The sequence below is a fragment of the Mastomys coucha genome, unplaced genomic scaffold (assembly GCF_008632895.1).
Source record: "Mastomys coucha isolate ucsf_1 unplaced genomic scaffold, UCSF_Mcou_1 pScaffold12, whole genome shotgun sequence".
Lineage (NCBI taxonomy): Eukaryota > Metazoa > Chordata > Mammalia > Rodentia > Muridae > Mastomys > Mastomys coucha.
In genome coordinates this window covers 30453328-30468810 of record NW_022196894.1, presented here as the reverse complement: position 1 = coordinate 30468810, position 15483 = coordinate 30453328, and the positions used below count along the sequence as shown (strand labels likewise).

The window sequence follows — 15483 nt, the reverse complement described above, 5'->3', positions numbered from 1 at the left end:
CAGAGCTGCCTCGAGCTGCATTAGAAGCCAAGCCGACAGCCTCCACTGGGAAGCTATTCTCAGTGTCTTACCTCAGAACTCAGGCAGGACTAGGGGGAACAGCCAGTGGAGAAGGGCTAAGCCCCTGACACGAAGGAGCAACGGTTAATTGTGCTGTGCTGTGGCACTGCCACGGGCACACTCCATGGGCAGTATTGGTTCACTGAGCTGCCAGTTGAGATAGCACAACTGACTGCAACAGGACAAATCCTCCTCAGTGTCCTGCCAGCGCCCTCTACAGACAAAGCTTTACTTATGCCAGCTGACCTAGGGGACATGTTTGAAGCAGCAGATCTGTGCCTCAAAGGCACTAAATTGAAACCTAATATAGTATATAGAGAAGGGTACTCATGAACTGTTTTTTTCTGAGAAGAAAAATATGTATCAGGTTTTGGTCAATAGTATATTTCAACTTGATACAAGTTGGAGCTATCTATCTGAAGCAAGGGAACCTCAATTGAGACAATGCCTCCATAAGGTTCAACTGTCAGCCCATTGTGGGCGGGGCCATCCCTGGGCTGGTGGTCCTGGGCTGGATAAGAAAGCAGGCTGAGCAAGCCAGTAAGCAGCACCCCACCATGGCCTCTGCATCAGCTCCTGCCTCCAGGTTCCTGCCCTGACTGCCCCAGAGATGGACTGTCACCTGGAAGTGTAGGATGAAGTCCAAAGCCATCAATTGTCTCTCCTCCCACTCTTTTAAATAAAAGTTTAACAGTAATAATACCTCTCCATTTTACAGTCTTCCTCTCTGAATTAACAATTATAGAAAATTCACTGGCATTGGATCTCCAGCATGCCAATCATGGCATGCTGTCAGTCAGTGGATGTCTGAGGGCAACCATGTGGGTTCTGGGGTTTGAACTCAAGTCCCCGTGGCTGGCAGCAGGCACCTTTACCTCTGGAGCCATGTTGCCAACCCCTGGGTTGTTTTTTTAAAGTATATGTATATTTTCTAAGATTTATTTATTTATTATTATAGATAAGTACACTGTAGCCTCAGATCTCATTACGGGTGGTTGTGAGCCACCATGTGGTTGCTGGGATTTGAACTCAGGACCTTTGGAAGAGCAGTCGGTGCTCTTACCCGCTGAGCCAATTCACTGCCCCTTAGTATATATTTTATAAATTTTCCCAGTCAGTAATAATTGCCTTATTCTATGAAAAGCATCAAAAGTGCTTCAAATAAATTCTCTTTGAAAAACATATTTGCTTTAAAAAATATATTTGTTTTTATTCAAAAGATTAATAAGAATTTTTATAATTATTTTAAACTCCACTAGGAAGGTGCAGGCTTCATTTTGTTCTCTCTAGAACACTTTCCTTCTTGTCTATTTTAGACGTTGGTATGGTTTTATCATTGTGCTCAATCAGTGGTCCACCCACATCAGCTTAGTCATCTGCTTGAACTAACTTGAAACGTAAAGTCAGCGTGTTAGGTGGGTGTCAGGCACTGGGCTATCAGGGATACCTCAGCTCGGCTCTGCTCTAGGGTAGGATTTTACCCCAAGGCAGTGCTACAGTATTTATGATTAGCTAAAAGGTCCCTGTCACATACCTCCTTCTGACCTTTTTATGTATCTGGTGAAAAAGGACAATAAACAGATTAACTCTAGCTTTATTATAGGTTCTAAAGAAAATAAAGAGAAAAAAATGACTTCCTGCTGGGCAGTGGTGGTGCACGCCTTTAATCCTAGCACTTAGGAGGCAGAGGCAGGCGGATTTCCAAGTTTGAGGCCAGCCTGGTCTACAGAGTGAGTTCCAGGATAGCCAGGGCTACATGGAAAAACCCTGTCTCAAAAAACAACACTCCCTCCCCCCAAAAAAGACTTCCTTACATGAAGATGAAATGTTTTGCTTAAAAACAGTATATTTTAGGGCTGGAGAGATGGCTCAGAGGTTAAGAGCACTGACTGCTCTTCCGAAGGTCCTGAGTTCAAATCCCAGCAACCGCATGGTGGCTCACAACCATCCATAACAAGATCTGACACCTTCTTCTGTAGTGTCTGAAGACAGCTACAGTGTCTTTACATATAATAAATAAATAAATAAATCCTTTAAAAAAAAAAACCAGTATATTTTAAGCTGGACAATGGTGGTGCACACCTTTAACAAGATTCATGTTCATCCCAAGCAGTACTATTTATGATCCCCAAGCCAACAGTGCAGAACAAGCGGTTGTGTGAAGGTCTGATGCTGTTGCCAGACATTTGTATCCTCTTCCCCACTGACACTAGTGACAGTAGACCGGGCAGTTGGCAGTGCCCCACTGACACCAGTGACAGTAGACCAGGCAGCTGGCAATGCTCCACTGACACTAGTGACAGTAGACCGGGCAGCTGGCAGTGCCCCACTGACACCAGTGACGGTAGACCGGGCAGTTGGCAGTGCCCCACTGATACCAGTAACGGTAGACCGGGCAGCTGGCAGTGCCCCACTGACACCAGTGATGGTAGACCGGGCAGCTGGCAGTGCCCTACTGACACTAGTGACGGTAGACCAGGCAGCTGGCAGTGCCCCACTGACACTAGTGATGGTAGACCGGGCAGCTGGCAGTGCTTTGGAATCTGCACAATGTGGGTGACTCAAGTTCAGACAGAAAATATGGCATAAATGAGCAATATTTTGTCAAATAAAATAGTCTTTTTGTAATTACCAGCAAAAGAAAAATAGTTGATGTCTTGTTTTTATATGCTTTAAAAGCAGATGAGGGTTGGGATATAGTTCAGTACTAGAGTTCTTGCCTATCACCATCAGGCCCCAAACAAATAGCCAATTGAAAGCTGCCGCATGTGGCTTTGAGGCCAGTACTTTGTGAACAATATTATTTGTATTATACTTGTATCTAGAACTATGTACAAGATGTTGTAAATTTCACTGAGTTAGACATACTCTCATTTCCTCAGAGATATTCTGTAATCCAGTTGCACACACAGAAGAATCTATGGGCACTTGAAGCATGGGGCACAATTGAGCTACTTGTGGCTCACTGTAGAATGATGTCATGTAAGCTTAATGCTTTGCTTGGGGACTCAGACACAGGAGATTGGTCATTGTGCAGGACTAATTAAGGAAAAAAGGGTCCTCTCATTGGGCATCAAAGGAAGTAAGAAATGAGATTACCAACAAAATAGCCTTTCCATGACTTGGTTAGGCGCTGACCAGCTGTCTTAGTCAGGATTTCTATTCCTGCACAAACATCATGACCAAGAAGCAGGTTGGGGAAGAAAGGGTTTATTCAGCTTACTTCCACATTGCTGTTGATCACCAGAGGAAGCCAGGACTGGAACTCAAGCATGGAACTCAAGCTGACGCAGACACCATGGAGAGATGTTCCTTACTGGCTTGCTTCTCCTGGCTTGCTCAGCCTACTCTCTTATAGAACCCAAGACTTCCAGCCCAGGGATGGCACCATCCACAAGGGGCCCTACCCCCTTGATCACTAATTGAGAAAATGCCTCAAGGCTGGATCTCATGGAGGCATTTCCCCAACTGAAGCTGCCTTCTCTGTAATAACTCCAGCCTGTGTCAAGTTGGCACACAAAACCAGCCAGTACACCAGCTTTCTAGAACATGACTGTAACATTTGGCTAAATGAGGTCTCTAGGGGCTTAGGCCTCTCTTTAGAAATACGTTTTGGAAAGTCTAATTTTTCTATAGTTATATATGAGATTTCTATAGTAATGGTCATGTTGACAGTCTCTATAGGAAGCTTGTTACAAGGGCTCTCCAGGGAGTCTCAAGCCATGGGGAAGGTCTTTCCTTCCCTGAGCCACCAGACAGTAAAACCAACCCATGAAACTTTATTCTAAACTAGGGAAAACACCTGACGTTCAACAGTGGTGGTGAGCAGTTAGACACAACTGTCCAGCTCCACAGGCATTTAATAAGTAGCCTCTAGGATCTAAGTTTTGTGTTGGGTGATAATTCTTTCATTAAAAAAGCCAGACAGAGCTGGCTGCTCTCCTTGGGTGCTCTTAACACATGATCCTCCTGCCTCAGCCTCTCCAACACTGGAATTCCAGGTGTGAGCTTCCTACCATATTGGCTTTGGGAGCATGTCACTTTAAGAGATCTTGAGACCGGAGACTGGAGGGGAGACTTGGTTGTCACTGTTTGTGCCTGCACTGAGCGTGCCCCCGTGTGCCTGCAGATCTCTTTCTCTCACTGTCTTACACAGAACCTGTGTGTGTATTTCCCCCTCGATCTGTAACCACGTTGGCTTTCTCAGTGCTCTGTACAGTGTCACTAATTCAGCCTGGTTGCGACATGGATGGAAATGGATTCTTACGTAGCATGTAGAGCTTCACCTGTTTCGTACCCTGCACAGAATACAGCACCTAGCCACCACCCTAGCACGTAGCTGTAGTACCCTGTGATGGGTCCCTTAGCTTCTCTTCCTTTCCCATTTCCTACTTTCCTTATCTCTGGTTTCCATGTAGATGCTGACATCCGGAGGAGTGTAGTCTCAAACGGCAAATCATCCTTCTCCCAGAATTTGTGAGTATCTTTTCATTTGTTTAATAACTTTGTGGTATGTGGAAAAACAAACCCAGATCGTGGCCTGTGGTAGAGAAAGGTAGCAGCAAAAGCCACCCCATTTCAAGAAGAGGCAAGGTTCAAGTGATGGCCCTGTCCATGGTGGCCACTCAAGGGGAGAAAGACCACATCTTTGAGAGGTACAATAGCAGTTTTACTGACTTTATTTTATAAACAGGCAGAGTGTCCATCTTAAGTAAAGAAGCTGAACTTTAGAAAAAGGAAAATACAGAACTCTTAACTGCAGTAGCACGTACTGCTGGGAGGTGAGATCAGTGCTTGTGTATATAGTCACTTGAGAGCAGTGCATGTGTGTCTGCAATGAGTAAAGACAGTGACAGTTGAGAAGCTGAGGTATATGGTCTTGGGCTGTGGTGGAGAGCCCGTCTTCCTGACTTGGTGCACTCAGGCCTCCTCTCCCTTGCAGCTCGCACTGCTTCCTACACTCCACATCGGCTGAGGCAGTGGCCATGGGGCTTCTGAAGCAATTTGAGGGGATGCAGCTTCCAGCTGCCTCGGAGCTAGAGTGGCTAGTCCCGGAGCATGATGCTCCACAGAAGGTAGGCCTTTCCCGTTCCTTCCTGACCAGGAGCCTGTGAACCCTCTGACCTTGTTCTCCTTTTTCACACACTCCAGTCTGGAGTGAGCCTATGTATCTTCCCTTACTCATGAACATGCATTGTTTACAAGTATGTTGAGTGCCTGAGTGTGTGATAAATGGGTGAATGCTTGCCTGCCTCGGTTTCCCTGGCTGTTGCTCCTTCACCATCCTCTTCCACAGAGGAAAAGCTCATATTTTGTGTCTAATTTTTCTTTTTAAAGAAAGTTCTTTAGCTCTAGAACTTTAGCTTTAGTTCTTAGAAAGTTCTAAGTTCTTTCTTTCTTTCTTTCTTTCTTTCTTTTTTTTTCTTTTTTTTTTTTTTTTTTTTTTTTTTTTTTTTTTTTTTTTTGAGGCAGGGTTTCTCTGTGTAGCCCTGGCTATCCTGGAACTCAGTATGTAGACCAGGCTGGCCTTGAACTCAGAAATCCACCTGCCTCTGCCTCCCAAGTGCTGGGATTAAAGGCATGTGCCACTACTGCCCGGCTTGTGTCTAACTTTTTTTTTTTAAAAGAATTTATTTATTATATATAAGTACACTGTAGCTGTCTTCAGACACACCAGAAGAGGACATCAGATGTCATTACAGATGGTTGTGAGCCACCATGTGGTTGCTGGGATTTGAACTCGGGATCTCTGGAAGAGTAGTCATTGCTCTTAACCCCTGAGCCATCTCTCCAGCCCTTGTGTCTAACTTTAAAGACACAGTGAGAGTGAATTGTTCAAACTCCTTTTTGCCCTATAGTTGAATCTTTTGAGGCCTAAGGCATGCTGGCATAGTAAAGGCCTCAAGAAATTTAGGGGCAGTACCAGCAATAGGTACCAGCAATGGGTACCAGCATCTTAGAATGCTGTCTCTCTCTGCTTCTTGGAACTCAGGATCCTGGCTTCTAGTAGCCTGACACCTACTCGTTTGTTTTTAAATCAGGGTTTATTAAAGCCTTAACCTATGATAATTCTGAAATATGTCTCATCGTCTCTGCTTCTGGTGTGGCCAGAAGAGCTAAGCATACGTATTCCCATCGACTGTCCAGGCCAGCCCACGTTCACTTTTCTCCTGCAGCTCCTGCCTATCCCCGACTCCCTGCCCATCTCACCAGATGACGGGCAGCATGCGGACATCTACAAGCTTCGGATCCGTGTCCGTGGCAACCTGGAGTGGGCTCCACCCCGGCCTCAGATCATTTTTAACGTTCACCCAGCCCCAACGTGAGTAGCCAGGGGCTATGCCCTGTGTCAGAGGGACTCATTCTCTTTGCACTGTAAGAACTATCTTCTTACCTTCATGTTTCTGCCTCTGGCTGTGCTTTCTACACACTTCTGTGTATTTAAAAGCATAGAGAGCTGATCCTCCATTTTACCTTTGTTCTTAAATTCTTCTAGCCCTTGAGTTCTGTCCCATACTTAACTAGACCCCACTGCCCTTTCAGTCAGCATCCCAGACTGTTGCCTTCTTCCCAGCACTTGTGAGCTCACTGGGTTTTCTTCTCATTTTAAAATAAATCTTCTCTCTCCCTTTGTTCTGTCCTCCTTACTCTCCTTCATCCCTGCGTCTGTACAGAAACTGTGGTTCACTGTGAGGATCACCTCTTACTCACTGCCATGGCCGCCCAGTAAACCCTAACTGCATAAACTGTCACCTTGCACCAGTGCTCCCAGTACAGAGGGAGCTTGTCCAACTCTACAAAGTCGGTGAATTCTTGGCGCTCCCATCCTTACAGGACTCTCTCTGCTCTCACCTTTTACCCCCTGAGCCCTGTGTAGCTGCCATCTGCTAATCCCCTCTCCTTCACCTTCCTGTAGGAGGAAGATTGCTGTGGCCAAGCAGAATTACCGCTGTGCAGGATGCGGCATCCGGACCGACCCTGGTATGGCCCATCATAATGACCTAAGAACTTTGTCCTTCCCCATGCCTGTCCTAGGTGATGGAGGGGGTGAGAGGACAGGTGGGGGAAGGGAAGAAGGTCCTGGAGCAGGAGGGAAGGGCATTACCTCAGGGAGCAACACTACCAGAACCATATTCTGGAGAAACTGGCTCATTGCAGCTAGGCTCTTAGAGACTGGGTCTCATTAGCTCCAACAGCTTGGATTCCTCAGTAGCCTCTGGGAGGGGGTACAGGAACCAGAGCTCCCACTATGCAAGTTTTTTCCAGCTTTAGTTAGAAGCCACCTTTTGAAGGGTCTCCAGCTTCTGAGTGTGAAGTCACACTAGCCTTTGCTTTCTGGGTTTCTAGATTATATCAAGCGGCTGCGGTACTGTGAGTACCTGGGCAAGTACTTCTGCCAGTGCTGCCACGAAAACGCCCAAACAGTCGTCCCCAGCCGCATTCTGCGCAAATGGGACTTCAGCAAGTACTGTGTCAGCAACTTTTCCAAGGACCTGCTCCTTAAGATCTGGAATGATCCTCTCTTCAATGTTCAGGACATCAATAGCGCCCTCTACAGGAAGGTCAAGCTGCTTAACCAAGTGCGGGTGAGACATCTGAACAAGCTGTGCCTTAGACTGCTTCTGTCCTAGCTCCTGTCTGCCGGTGCAGTTGCCTTAGGTCACCACACTTCTTGTCACGATCACCATTCACATTCTGTGAACTTTCTTGTTTGTCTGTTTTCCAGTACTGGGGACCGAGCCCAGCATTGATCCCCATAGCACTAGCAAGGCCACTGTCACAGAGCTACACTCCCACAGTTCCTGGGTACTTGTCCTGCCAGAGTCTCAAACCTTGAAGCAGCTCTGAGACTTGATAGCACTTGAAACCATTTCTGCCCTCACAGAGAACAGGGTTGGGACTTTGAATCCCAGAGTTCTCAGCGGCTGCCTTTGTGTTTGATGAGCATACTGACTTAGCAGAGGGGCCTTCCATGGCCACAGAGCACACTGAAGTGAGGTGTTGAAGGTGTGACTGACAGGTGCGGGGCAGCGCTCCTCTGGTGCTGTGTGCAAAGTTTGAAGCTGCCCTTCTGACAGCTCCTTCTCTCCTCTCTCCACCCAATGTCTTGTCTTCAGCTACTGCGGGTTCAGCTGTACCACATGAAGAACATGTTTAAGACATGCCGACTGGCCAAAGAGTAAGTCTCCTGTGGAGGCCAGGGTCCTCCAGCTGCCCCGTTGCCTTTTAAAGGAGTATGTCCCAATAGTTGGCTGTTTTACACAAGGAAGAATTTACAGAAATGTCTGAAATTAGTCAGTGGGAAGCCATGACACTAATTAAATTGTGTCTTTTTTGAAAAGGACTATCTGTCCAAGACAAGACACTATTTTCCAAGCTCACTCTACAGGGTTTATAGATAAAATACTTGGTGTGGGGGAGCTGGGGTTGCCCACCCCCTCATTAGCTTCTCTCCTTCTAAGTTTGGTACTGTCATGCACCATGTGAAATGTTTATTTCCTCTCCCTCCCACTGCTCAGGCTCCTGGACTCCTTTGACGTGGTTCCAGGCCACTTGACAGAGGACCTCCATCTGTACTCGCTGAATGACCTGACTGCAACCAAGAAGGGAGAACTGGGGCCCCGGCTGGCGGAGCTCACCAGAGCTGGAGCCGCCCACGTAGAGAGATGCATGGTGAGGTGGTCTTGCTCTGCCCTGCAACTGAGGTCTTGCTTGGAGCTGGGGCAGGATTCTTACTGTTTAGCTCCAGAAACCTGATACTGCCAGTTGACCTGAGAGAAACCTGAAGGGCTTGCTGTTCTCTAAGTCAGTGAGCAATAGGTTCCTCTTATCTGAAGAACCTAGAGTTAGAGAAGGGAGCATGCTGAGCTGGGGCAGGAGAACTTGAGTCTAGAGTCAACCTGGGCTATTCATCAAGACCCTATCTTGGGGGCTGGCAGCAGTTAAGAGCACTGACTGCTCTTGCAGAGGTCCTGAGTTCAGTTCCCAGCAACCACATGGTGGCTCACAACCATCTGTAATGGGATCTGATACCCTCTTCTGGTACGACTGAAGACAGCTACAGTGAACTCATAAAGACCCTATCTTGAGAAAACAAAAATACAAAACCAACTAGGACAGGAGATGATGCTTGTGTTGACCTGGGCTAGACTGAGCAGCCTTCATTGAGGAAGGCCACACCCAGGAGGACCTTAACCACAATCTAGAGGCTGCTATTTTAGCAGTTTGCTCTCTATGTGAGCCCATTTTCTTCTTTCTGGAATGAAGGTGACCCTTAGATGAACTGTCCTTCTCTCTTGAGCTTTTGAGGACCGATGAAATAGCTTATTTGACAGCATGTCTGTAAATTCTATTTACAAGTGTAACTTACTATTGTTCATGATAGGATCAACATGCTAGAAACCTGGAAATGATACTTTTAGATCTGCCCATCTCAGCTGCCCAGTTTGTGGCCTGTGGTGGGATGAGGGATGTGGGGTGAGGATGGAGTGGACACACTGCAGTATAGCCTGACTAGAGGGTGTTGTTTCTGGAAAACACCCTTACTTTACCTTTTATCTTAATTTAATTAGTAGTGGTACATGTTGCAAAGTAAAAGTCGATAGTGGAGTACAGATTTGAGGACCGTCTTCTCCTTGCCCTCTCCTCACCCGTTCCTCATCACTAAGTGCTGCTCTGGTGGCCCAGGCTTCTCAAGCCTGTGTCTCTTGTCCGGATCTTAAGCTTTGTGCGTGGTGTCCAGGCCTGCTGTGGCTCTCATACTCACAAGTCCAGCCCGAGGCTGTATGCCACAGACAGTAGACCCTTCACCTGCTCAAAAGTTTCTTTATGGCTTGCTTCCCCCTCGCTGCAGTCCACCCTCTGGAGTCGGTCCCTCACTTTTCTTCCATCCTGTCTCCACAGCTGTGTCAGGCCAAGGGCTTCATCTGTGAATTCTGCCAGAACGAGGATGACATCATCTTTCCTTTCGAGCTACATAAGTGCCGGACCTGTGAAGGTGAGGACCATTGCTAGACACAAAGCAGGAGTAGTACCTGTGAGTCCTCTGTTAGCAGGAGCAGTCCTCTGTCAGCGGGAGCGTGGTGTGAGTGAGTAACTCCTCACTCCGCCCCTGAGCACGAGCTGTGTGGAGAATTGGCTGTGGTGGTGAGTTGCTTCCATCCCAGGATAACGTGTCTTCTCTCTCTTTTTCAACCTGAATGAACAGAGTGTAAAGCGTGTTACCATAAAACCTGCTTCAAGTCTGGAAGCTGCCCCCGGTGTGAGCGGCTGCAGGCCCGACGGGAGTTGCTGGCCAAGCAGAGCCTGGAGTCCTACCTGTCTGACTATGAGGAGGAGCCCACAGAAGCCTTGGCTCTAGAGGCCACCGTCCTAGAGACCACCTGAGGAATGCACCTACGCCCTTTGTCTAAGGGTCTGGCTAGGGTCAGATATAGACTGAGCCACGCCTTCAAGGAAGGTGGGGCCTTTTAGAAATATATATATTGTCATTTTTTATGACTTGTCTGCTGTCCAGGTGTAGGCAACCTTTATTGGTTGATGGATCCAGTCTATGGTGACAGATATCTATGGGCATTGGGTATTTTCATCAGAACTGACACGTGGAGTGCCTCTTGTCAGGGAATGGACATCGAGACCCAGTTCTGACATGCTTGGCCTCTTCCACTAGGACCAGATCTGGTGACAGCTGCAGCTAAAGATTGTTCCCGCTGTTGACTCAGTTCCTCACCGTCTGAGCCAGGCCTTTCTCAGCCAACCGCCTCCTCCTTTGCTGCTGAAACAGGTGAATGGTCTTGTCTCATTCCTAGTCCTGAAAGAGAATAAGACTATACCTTGAGGCATGGGAGAGAAAGGGGGTACATTCCAGGCATTCTGTCTGATCACCTAGGTATACAGGGGGCAGGGCAGGTAGGAACAGAACCATCTTTGTTCTAGAATCCTCGGGGTCTCAAGGGGCAACCATGGCTCCCTGTTTCAGATATTCCTGGCATAGTTGGGCACAAGCTTGTTTGTGTACTCTGGTGGGCTTGGAGCAAAGGGCCAGGCCACAAGCATAAGTGCAGCTGCAACTGGTGCTTAAGGAGCGGTTTTTTCAGATAGAAGAGCGGACAGTCTCCTCTGGGGTGATCAGTCTCTCAGTTAACTAGCTTGAGTGCAGGTGTGCTTCATGCTCAGGCAAGTCCCTGATGCAGCCTAAGGGGAGGATAGAAACCCCACCCACCATCTTAATAGTGGGGTACTTACTACTCTGTACGACTATGTGACCCTTGTGGTTCTAAGTACAGGTATGACCCAACTCCATTCTCTGTCCCTTCCCCCAGCACAGCTGCGGCCCTTCCTCCTGGCTGATGTCTTGCCTTAGTTTCTCTTCTCAGAGTTGGGGGAAGCTGGCCCACTAGAAGCACTGGAGCACTTGGCAGTTTGTGAATGTATCTGTTTGCCCAGAGTAACAGGAGCCTTTATGCAGTTAACTAACTCTTTAGCCTTCGTAATGTATATCGAACCATCCATTTCATGCTACTAATTTTAATAGTCCCTTCCCCTGTCACCTAATGTGCATTTTTTTGTGGGAGGTGTCCTGGACTAGGCTGCACATGATTGTGGTGGCATTTGAGTTGCTGCAGCATCTAACCTTGGTAAACACTGGTCAGGGTTGCCTCTCAGAGCCGGGCAGTTCTGTGAACTAAAATCCACAGAGCTCTTGTTCTGGAGCTGGCCGGTGTCTTCCTGGACTGGGCTGCTAGTAAAATCATTGGTCCAGCTGGGCGGTGGTAGCACAAGCCTTTAATCTCAGCGCTTGAGAGGCAGAGACAGGTGGATTCTAAGGCTAGCCTGGTCCACAGAGTGAGTTCCAGGACAGCCAGGGCTATACAGAGAGACAGAGAAACCCTGTCTCGAAAAACCAAAAACAAAAAAATATATATCATTGGTCCAGGCAGTGCCCCAAGACATCAGACAGAGTTGCATGTTGTTGGTGGAAGCTGGCAGGTAGCTGAGCTTAGAGGGAACAAGGGATCTCCTGGAGAGGCAGAGGGGACATGACCTAACAGCCAACAGCTGTAGCAGAGCTGGAGGGAACATGTCAGGCCAATTCCAAGGTGTGGCTCCTTTGCCTCACACTTGGGATCTGACAACTACATAGCTGAATGACCAGGACTGCTCTCATTAGATGGAGGAGGCAGAGAGCCGAGGCCAAAGCCAGTTCTGAAGAGCTGGTTAGAAATCCCTTCCAAGTCAGTTATCACTGAGTCAGACCTTAGAGTCAGACTCGGACTCCAGTTCCTGGCTGACTTCCCGTCCAGCTGCTCATGGAAGTCCCCACACTGGAGACTTCCACCCATGTTCTCAGTCAGCACAGGCTCAAGCACTCTCACTGACTTTCCTGTTCTCCCCTCCCCCTCCCCATCCCTCTAGACCTTTTAGAGCTCCTGAGTCCGCTGTCATTACTGACCTAGTACCCATGTTTGTTTATTTGGGAGTGAAAAGAAGGAGCAGGGAGTGGTGAAAGCACTTTGTCACTTAATAGTATCTGAGGATCCCTGCTTTGAGGGAGCAGCTTCCAGGGCACTGATGGGAGGAGGAGGGGGAGCATCGCTCTGTACAGAGGGGACAGCTCCAAGTGTTCTGTACTTGACAGGCCCTCCTCTTCCTCCGCTGACGGCTGGAGAGCTTTTGCTGAACTAACAGAAAAGGAGCAAGAATCTAAATAAAAATGCTCTGTTTGTGTACAACCTGGGTTTAGAACTGGATTTTCACCTGCTGTAATTTACACACATCCTGACAGTTCATGGTCATCTTTAATAAACTAAAATAAATGTTGCCTTTTATCTCCTTGCCTTGACGACTCTGGAATGATACTGTGTATGTATGAGAGGCTACTGCACCTGAGAGTTACTGTGTGACGTTTGTGGACTCTCTTCCACATGACTCTTTTGTTAGTTGTCCTATTACAGTTATTGTTGTTGGGTTTTAAACACAGGGTCTCACCATGTATCCCAGACCGGCCTCAAACTTGGGAATCCTCCTGCCTCTGCTGTGATGATAGGCTACACACCACCACACACTATACATGTGACTCTTTAGATGTCTCTCTATCTTCTCCCACCACCGTCTAAAACCAACACGTATCTCTGCAAACCTAACCATTAGTGACTCATCTCTGAAAGCTGTTGTCTGACTTCCTCTGGGTCAGGTCACACAGCTGTCATCAAGTTTGTTGGTTGTTCTTTTCTTGACTGTATCTCTGTCCATTCCTCCTGCTCCCACACAAATGCAGGCTCCTCTCTCAATTGTCTGGGGTCATGCCAATTTCTTCCTGTTTGTTCACTTTCAGTGTCTGTGGTAGTCTGTGGGGCTATAGCAGAGAGCAAAGTGGAGACAGGCCCTCCCATAAGGAAATGAAACTCTGGTCCACAGGTGTTACACAAAATCACCAAAGTGAATGGGTAGTCAGCCATCTGTGCCTGCAGGTCTTGGTTAAAGAGCTGGGCATGGTGACATATACCTATAATGCCAGCACTTGGGAAGCTCAAAAAGCCAACATATTTAGAAAAAATACAGTAAAAGCTAACACAAATTTAAGAACACTCTAGAGTAGCTATTTACATTCTATTAGATATTATGAGTTATATAGACATTTAAAATATACGATGAAATATGATAGAGATAAATATGATATGATAGGAATAAAATGTGATAGTAGATTCCCTGAAAATATTAGGCAATTTTATATGAAAGATTTGAGCATTGATGGGTCTTAGGAACCCTAGAACCAGTTGCCTATAGGTAAGGGACAGCTAGTTGTAATCTCCACAGATGGCTACAGAGAAAAGAGCAAATGGTATTGTACTGGCTGGTTTTGTGTGTCAATTTCACACAGGCTGGAGTTATTATCACAGAGAAGGGAGCTTCAGTTGGGGAAATGCCTCCATGAGATCCAGCTATGGGGCATTTTCTCAATTAGTGATCAAGGGGGTAGGCCCCTTGTGGGTGGTACCATCCCTGGGCTAGAAGTCTTGGGTTCTATGAGAGAGTAGGCTGAGCAAGCCAGGAGAAGCAAGCCAGTAAGGAACATCCCTCTATGGCCTCCATAACAGCTCCTGCTTCCTGACCTGCTTAGTTCCAGTCCTGACTTCCTTTGGTGATGACCAGCAACAAGAAAATGTAAGCTGATTAAACCCTTTCCTCCCCAACTTGCTTCTTGGTCATGATGTTTGTGCAGCAATAGAAATCTGACTAAGACAGCTATTTCAAACAAATATGGGCTGGGTGGTGGTGGCACATGCCTTTAATCCCAGCACTTGGGAGGTAGAGGCAGGTGGATTTCTGAGTTCAAGGCCAACCTGGTCTACAGAGTGAGTTCCAGAACAGCCAGGGCTACACAGAGAAACCTGTTTCGAAAAAAAACCAAACAAACAAAAATCCAGGATACATAATTGGGACCAGAGTAGGGTGAAGCTCCTAAGAGTGGTTCTGCAAGCCCTTCCTCTAGAACGGGGCTCAGGCCAAGATCTCTAAGCAGCAGCTGGCCTGTATGAGGACCAGACAATACCAGAACCAGAAAGGGCTTACCAGTTCGGATTTGTTTATGTTTTGTAACCCACACTGGCCTCAAAATTCTTCTGCCATAGCCCCCAGAGTGCTGGGATTACAAATGTGCACCGTCACCACCAATTACAATTTTTAAATAAAAACAGTGTTTGTGAATGCAGACATATGAATACAAGCACAGGCTGAGATATGCCCTGGTACCTGTATGGTCACATGAAAATGTTGGGGAATGAGTCATCCTCCCCTTTTTGAGTGGGGGGGTCTTTGATATTTCTGTTATGCTGCATACCCCAGACTAGATGGCCCTCAGGCTTCTGGGTAATTTTCCTATCATTTTGGTGTTGGAGTGCTGGGTCACTGATGATGCACACCACCACATCCAACTTTTTACATAGGTTCTGGTGGTCAAACGAGTCTGAGAGGTAGTTTCAGACCCAAGGACTGAACTTTGGTCATCAGTCTTTTGTAGCTATTGCTATTACCAGCTGTGTAATTTTCCCATACCCACTACCCCTTTTTAAAAGAGAAGGTCACACACCACCCAGGCTAATTAATATCAAACTTGCTATATAGCTGAGAACGACTGAACTGGTCCATCTGCCTCTGCATCTCCCAAGTGCTGGGATTACTGTAGTATGCCTCTATTTCCAGCAATTTTAGGTTTGTTTGGGTTTTTTGTTTGTTTGTTTGTTTTTTCTGAGACAGGGTTTCTCTGTGTGTCCTTGGCTGTCCTGGAACTCACTCTGTAGACTAGGCTGGCCTCAAACTCAGAAATCCACCTCCCAAGTGCTAGGATTAAAGGCATGTGCCACCACTGCCCAACAATTTTTTGGTTTTATATTGAGAATTATAGACAAAATGTTTGTGTTATCC

At 47.1% G+C, this 15483-nt stretch overlaps 1 protein-coding gene across 1 annotated transcript in view; it reads left to right on the top strand.

Moving 5' to 3' along the window:
* Rubcn (rubicon autophagy regulator) overlaps window positions 1-12896 on the top strand; it is a 55412-nt gene extending 42516 nt beyond the window's left edge. Inside the window, exons 12-20 of the mRNA XM_031364605.1 lie at window positions 4479-4536; window positions 5003-5135; window positions 6237-6382; window positions 6977-7041; window positions 7408-7646; window positions 8178-8239; window positions 8580-8733; window positions 9964-10057; window positions 10268-12896. Of these exons, the coding sequence (XP_031220465.1) occupies window positions 4479-4536; window positions 5003-5135; window positions 6237-6382; window positions 6977-7041; window positions 7408-7646; window positions 8178-8239; window positions 8580-8733; window positions 9964-10057; window positions 10268-10446 (1130 nt within the window). The 3' untranslated portion in view covers window positions 10447-12896. The remainder of the gene's footprint in view (window positions 1-4478; window positions 4537-5002; window positions 5136-6236; window positions 6383-6976; window positions 7042-7407; window positions 7647-8177; window positions 8240-8579; window positions 8734-9963; window positions 10058-10267) is intronic.
* Window positions 12897-15483: the final 2587 nt, after the last annotated feature.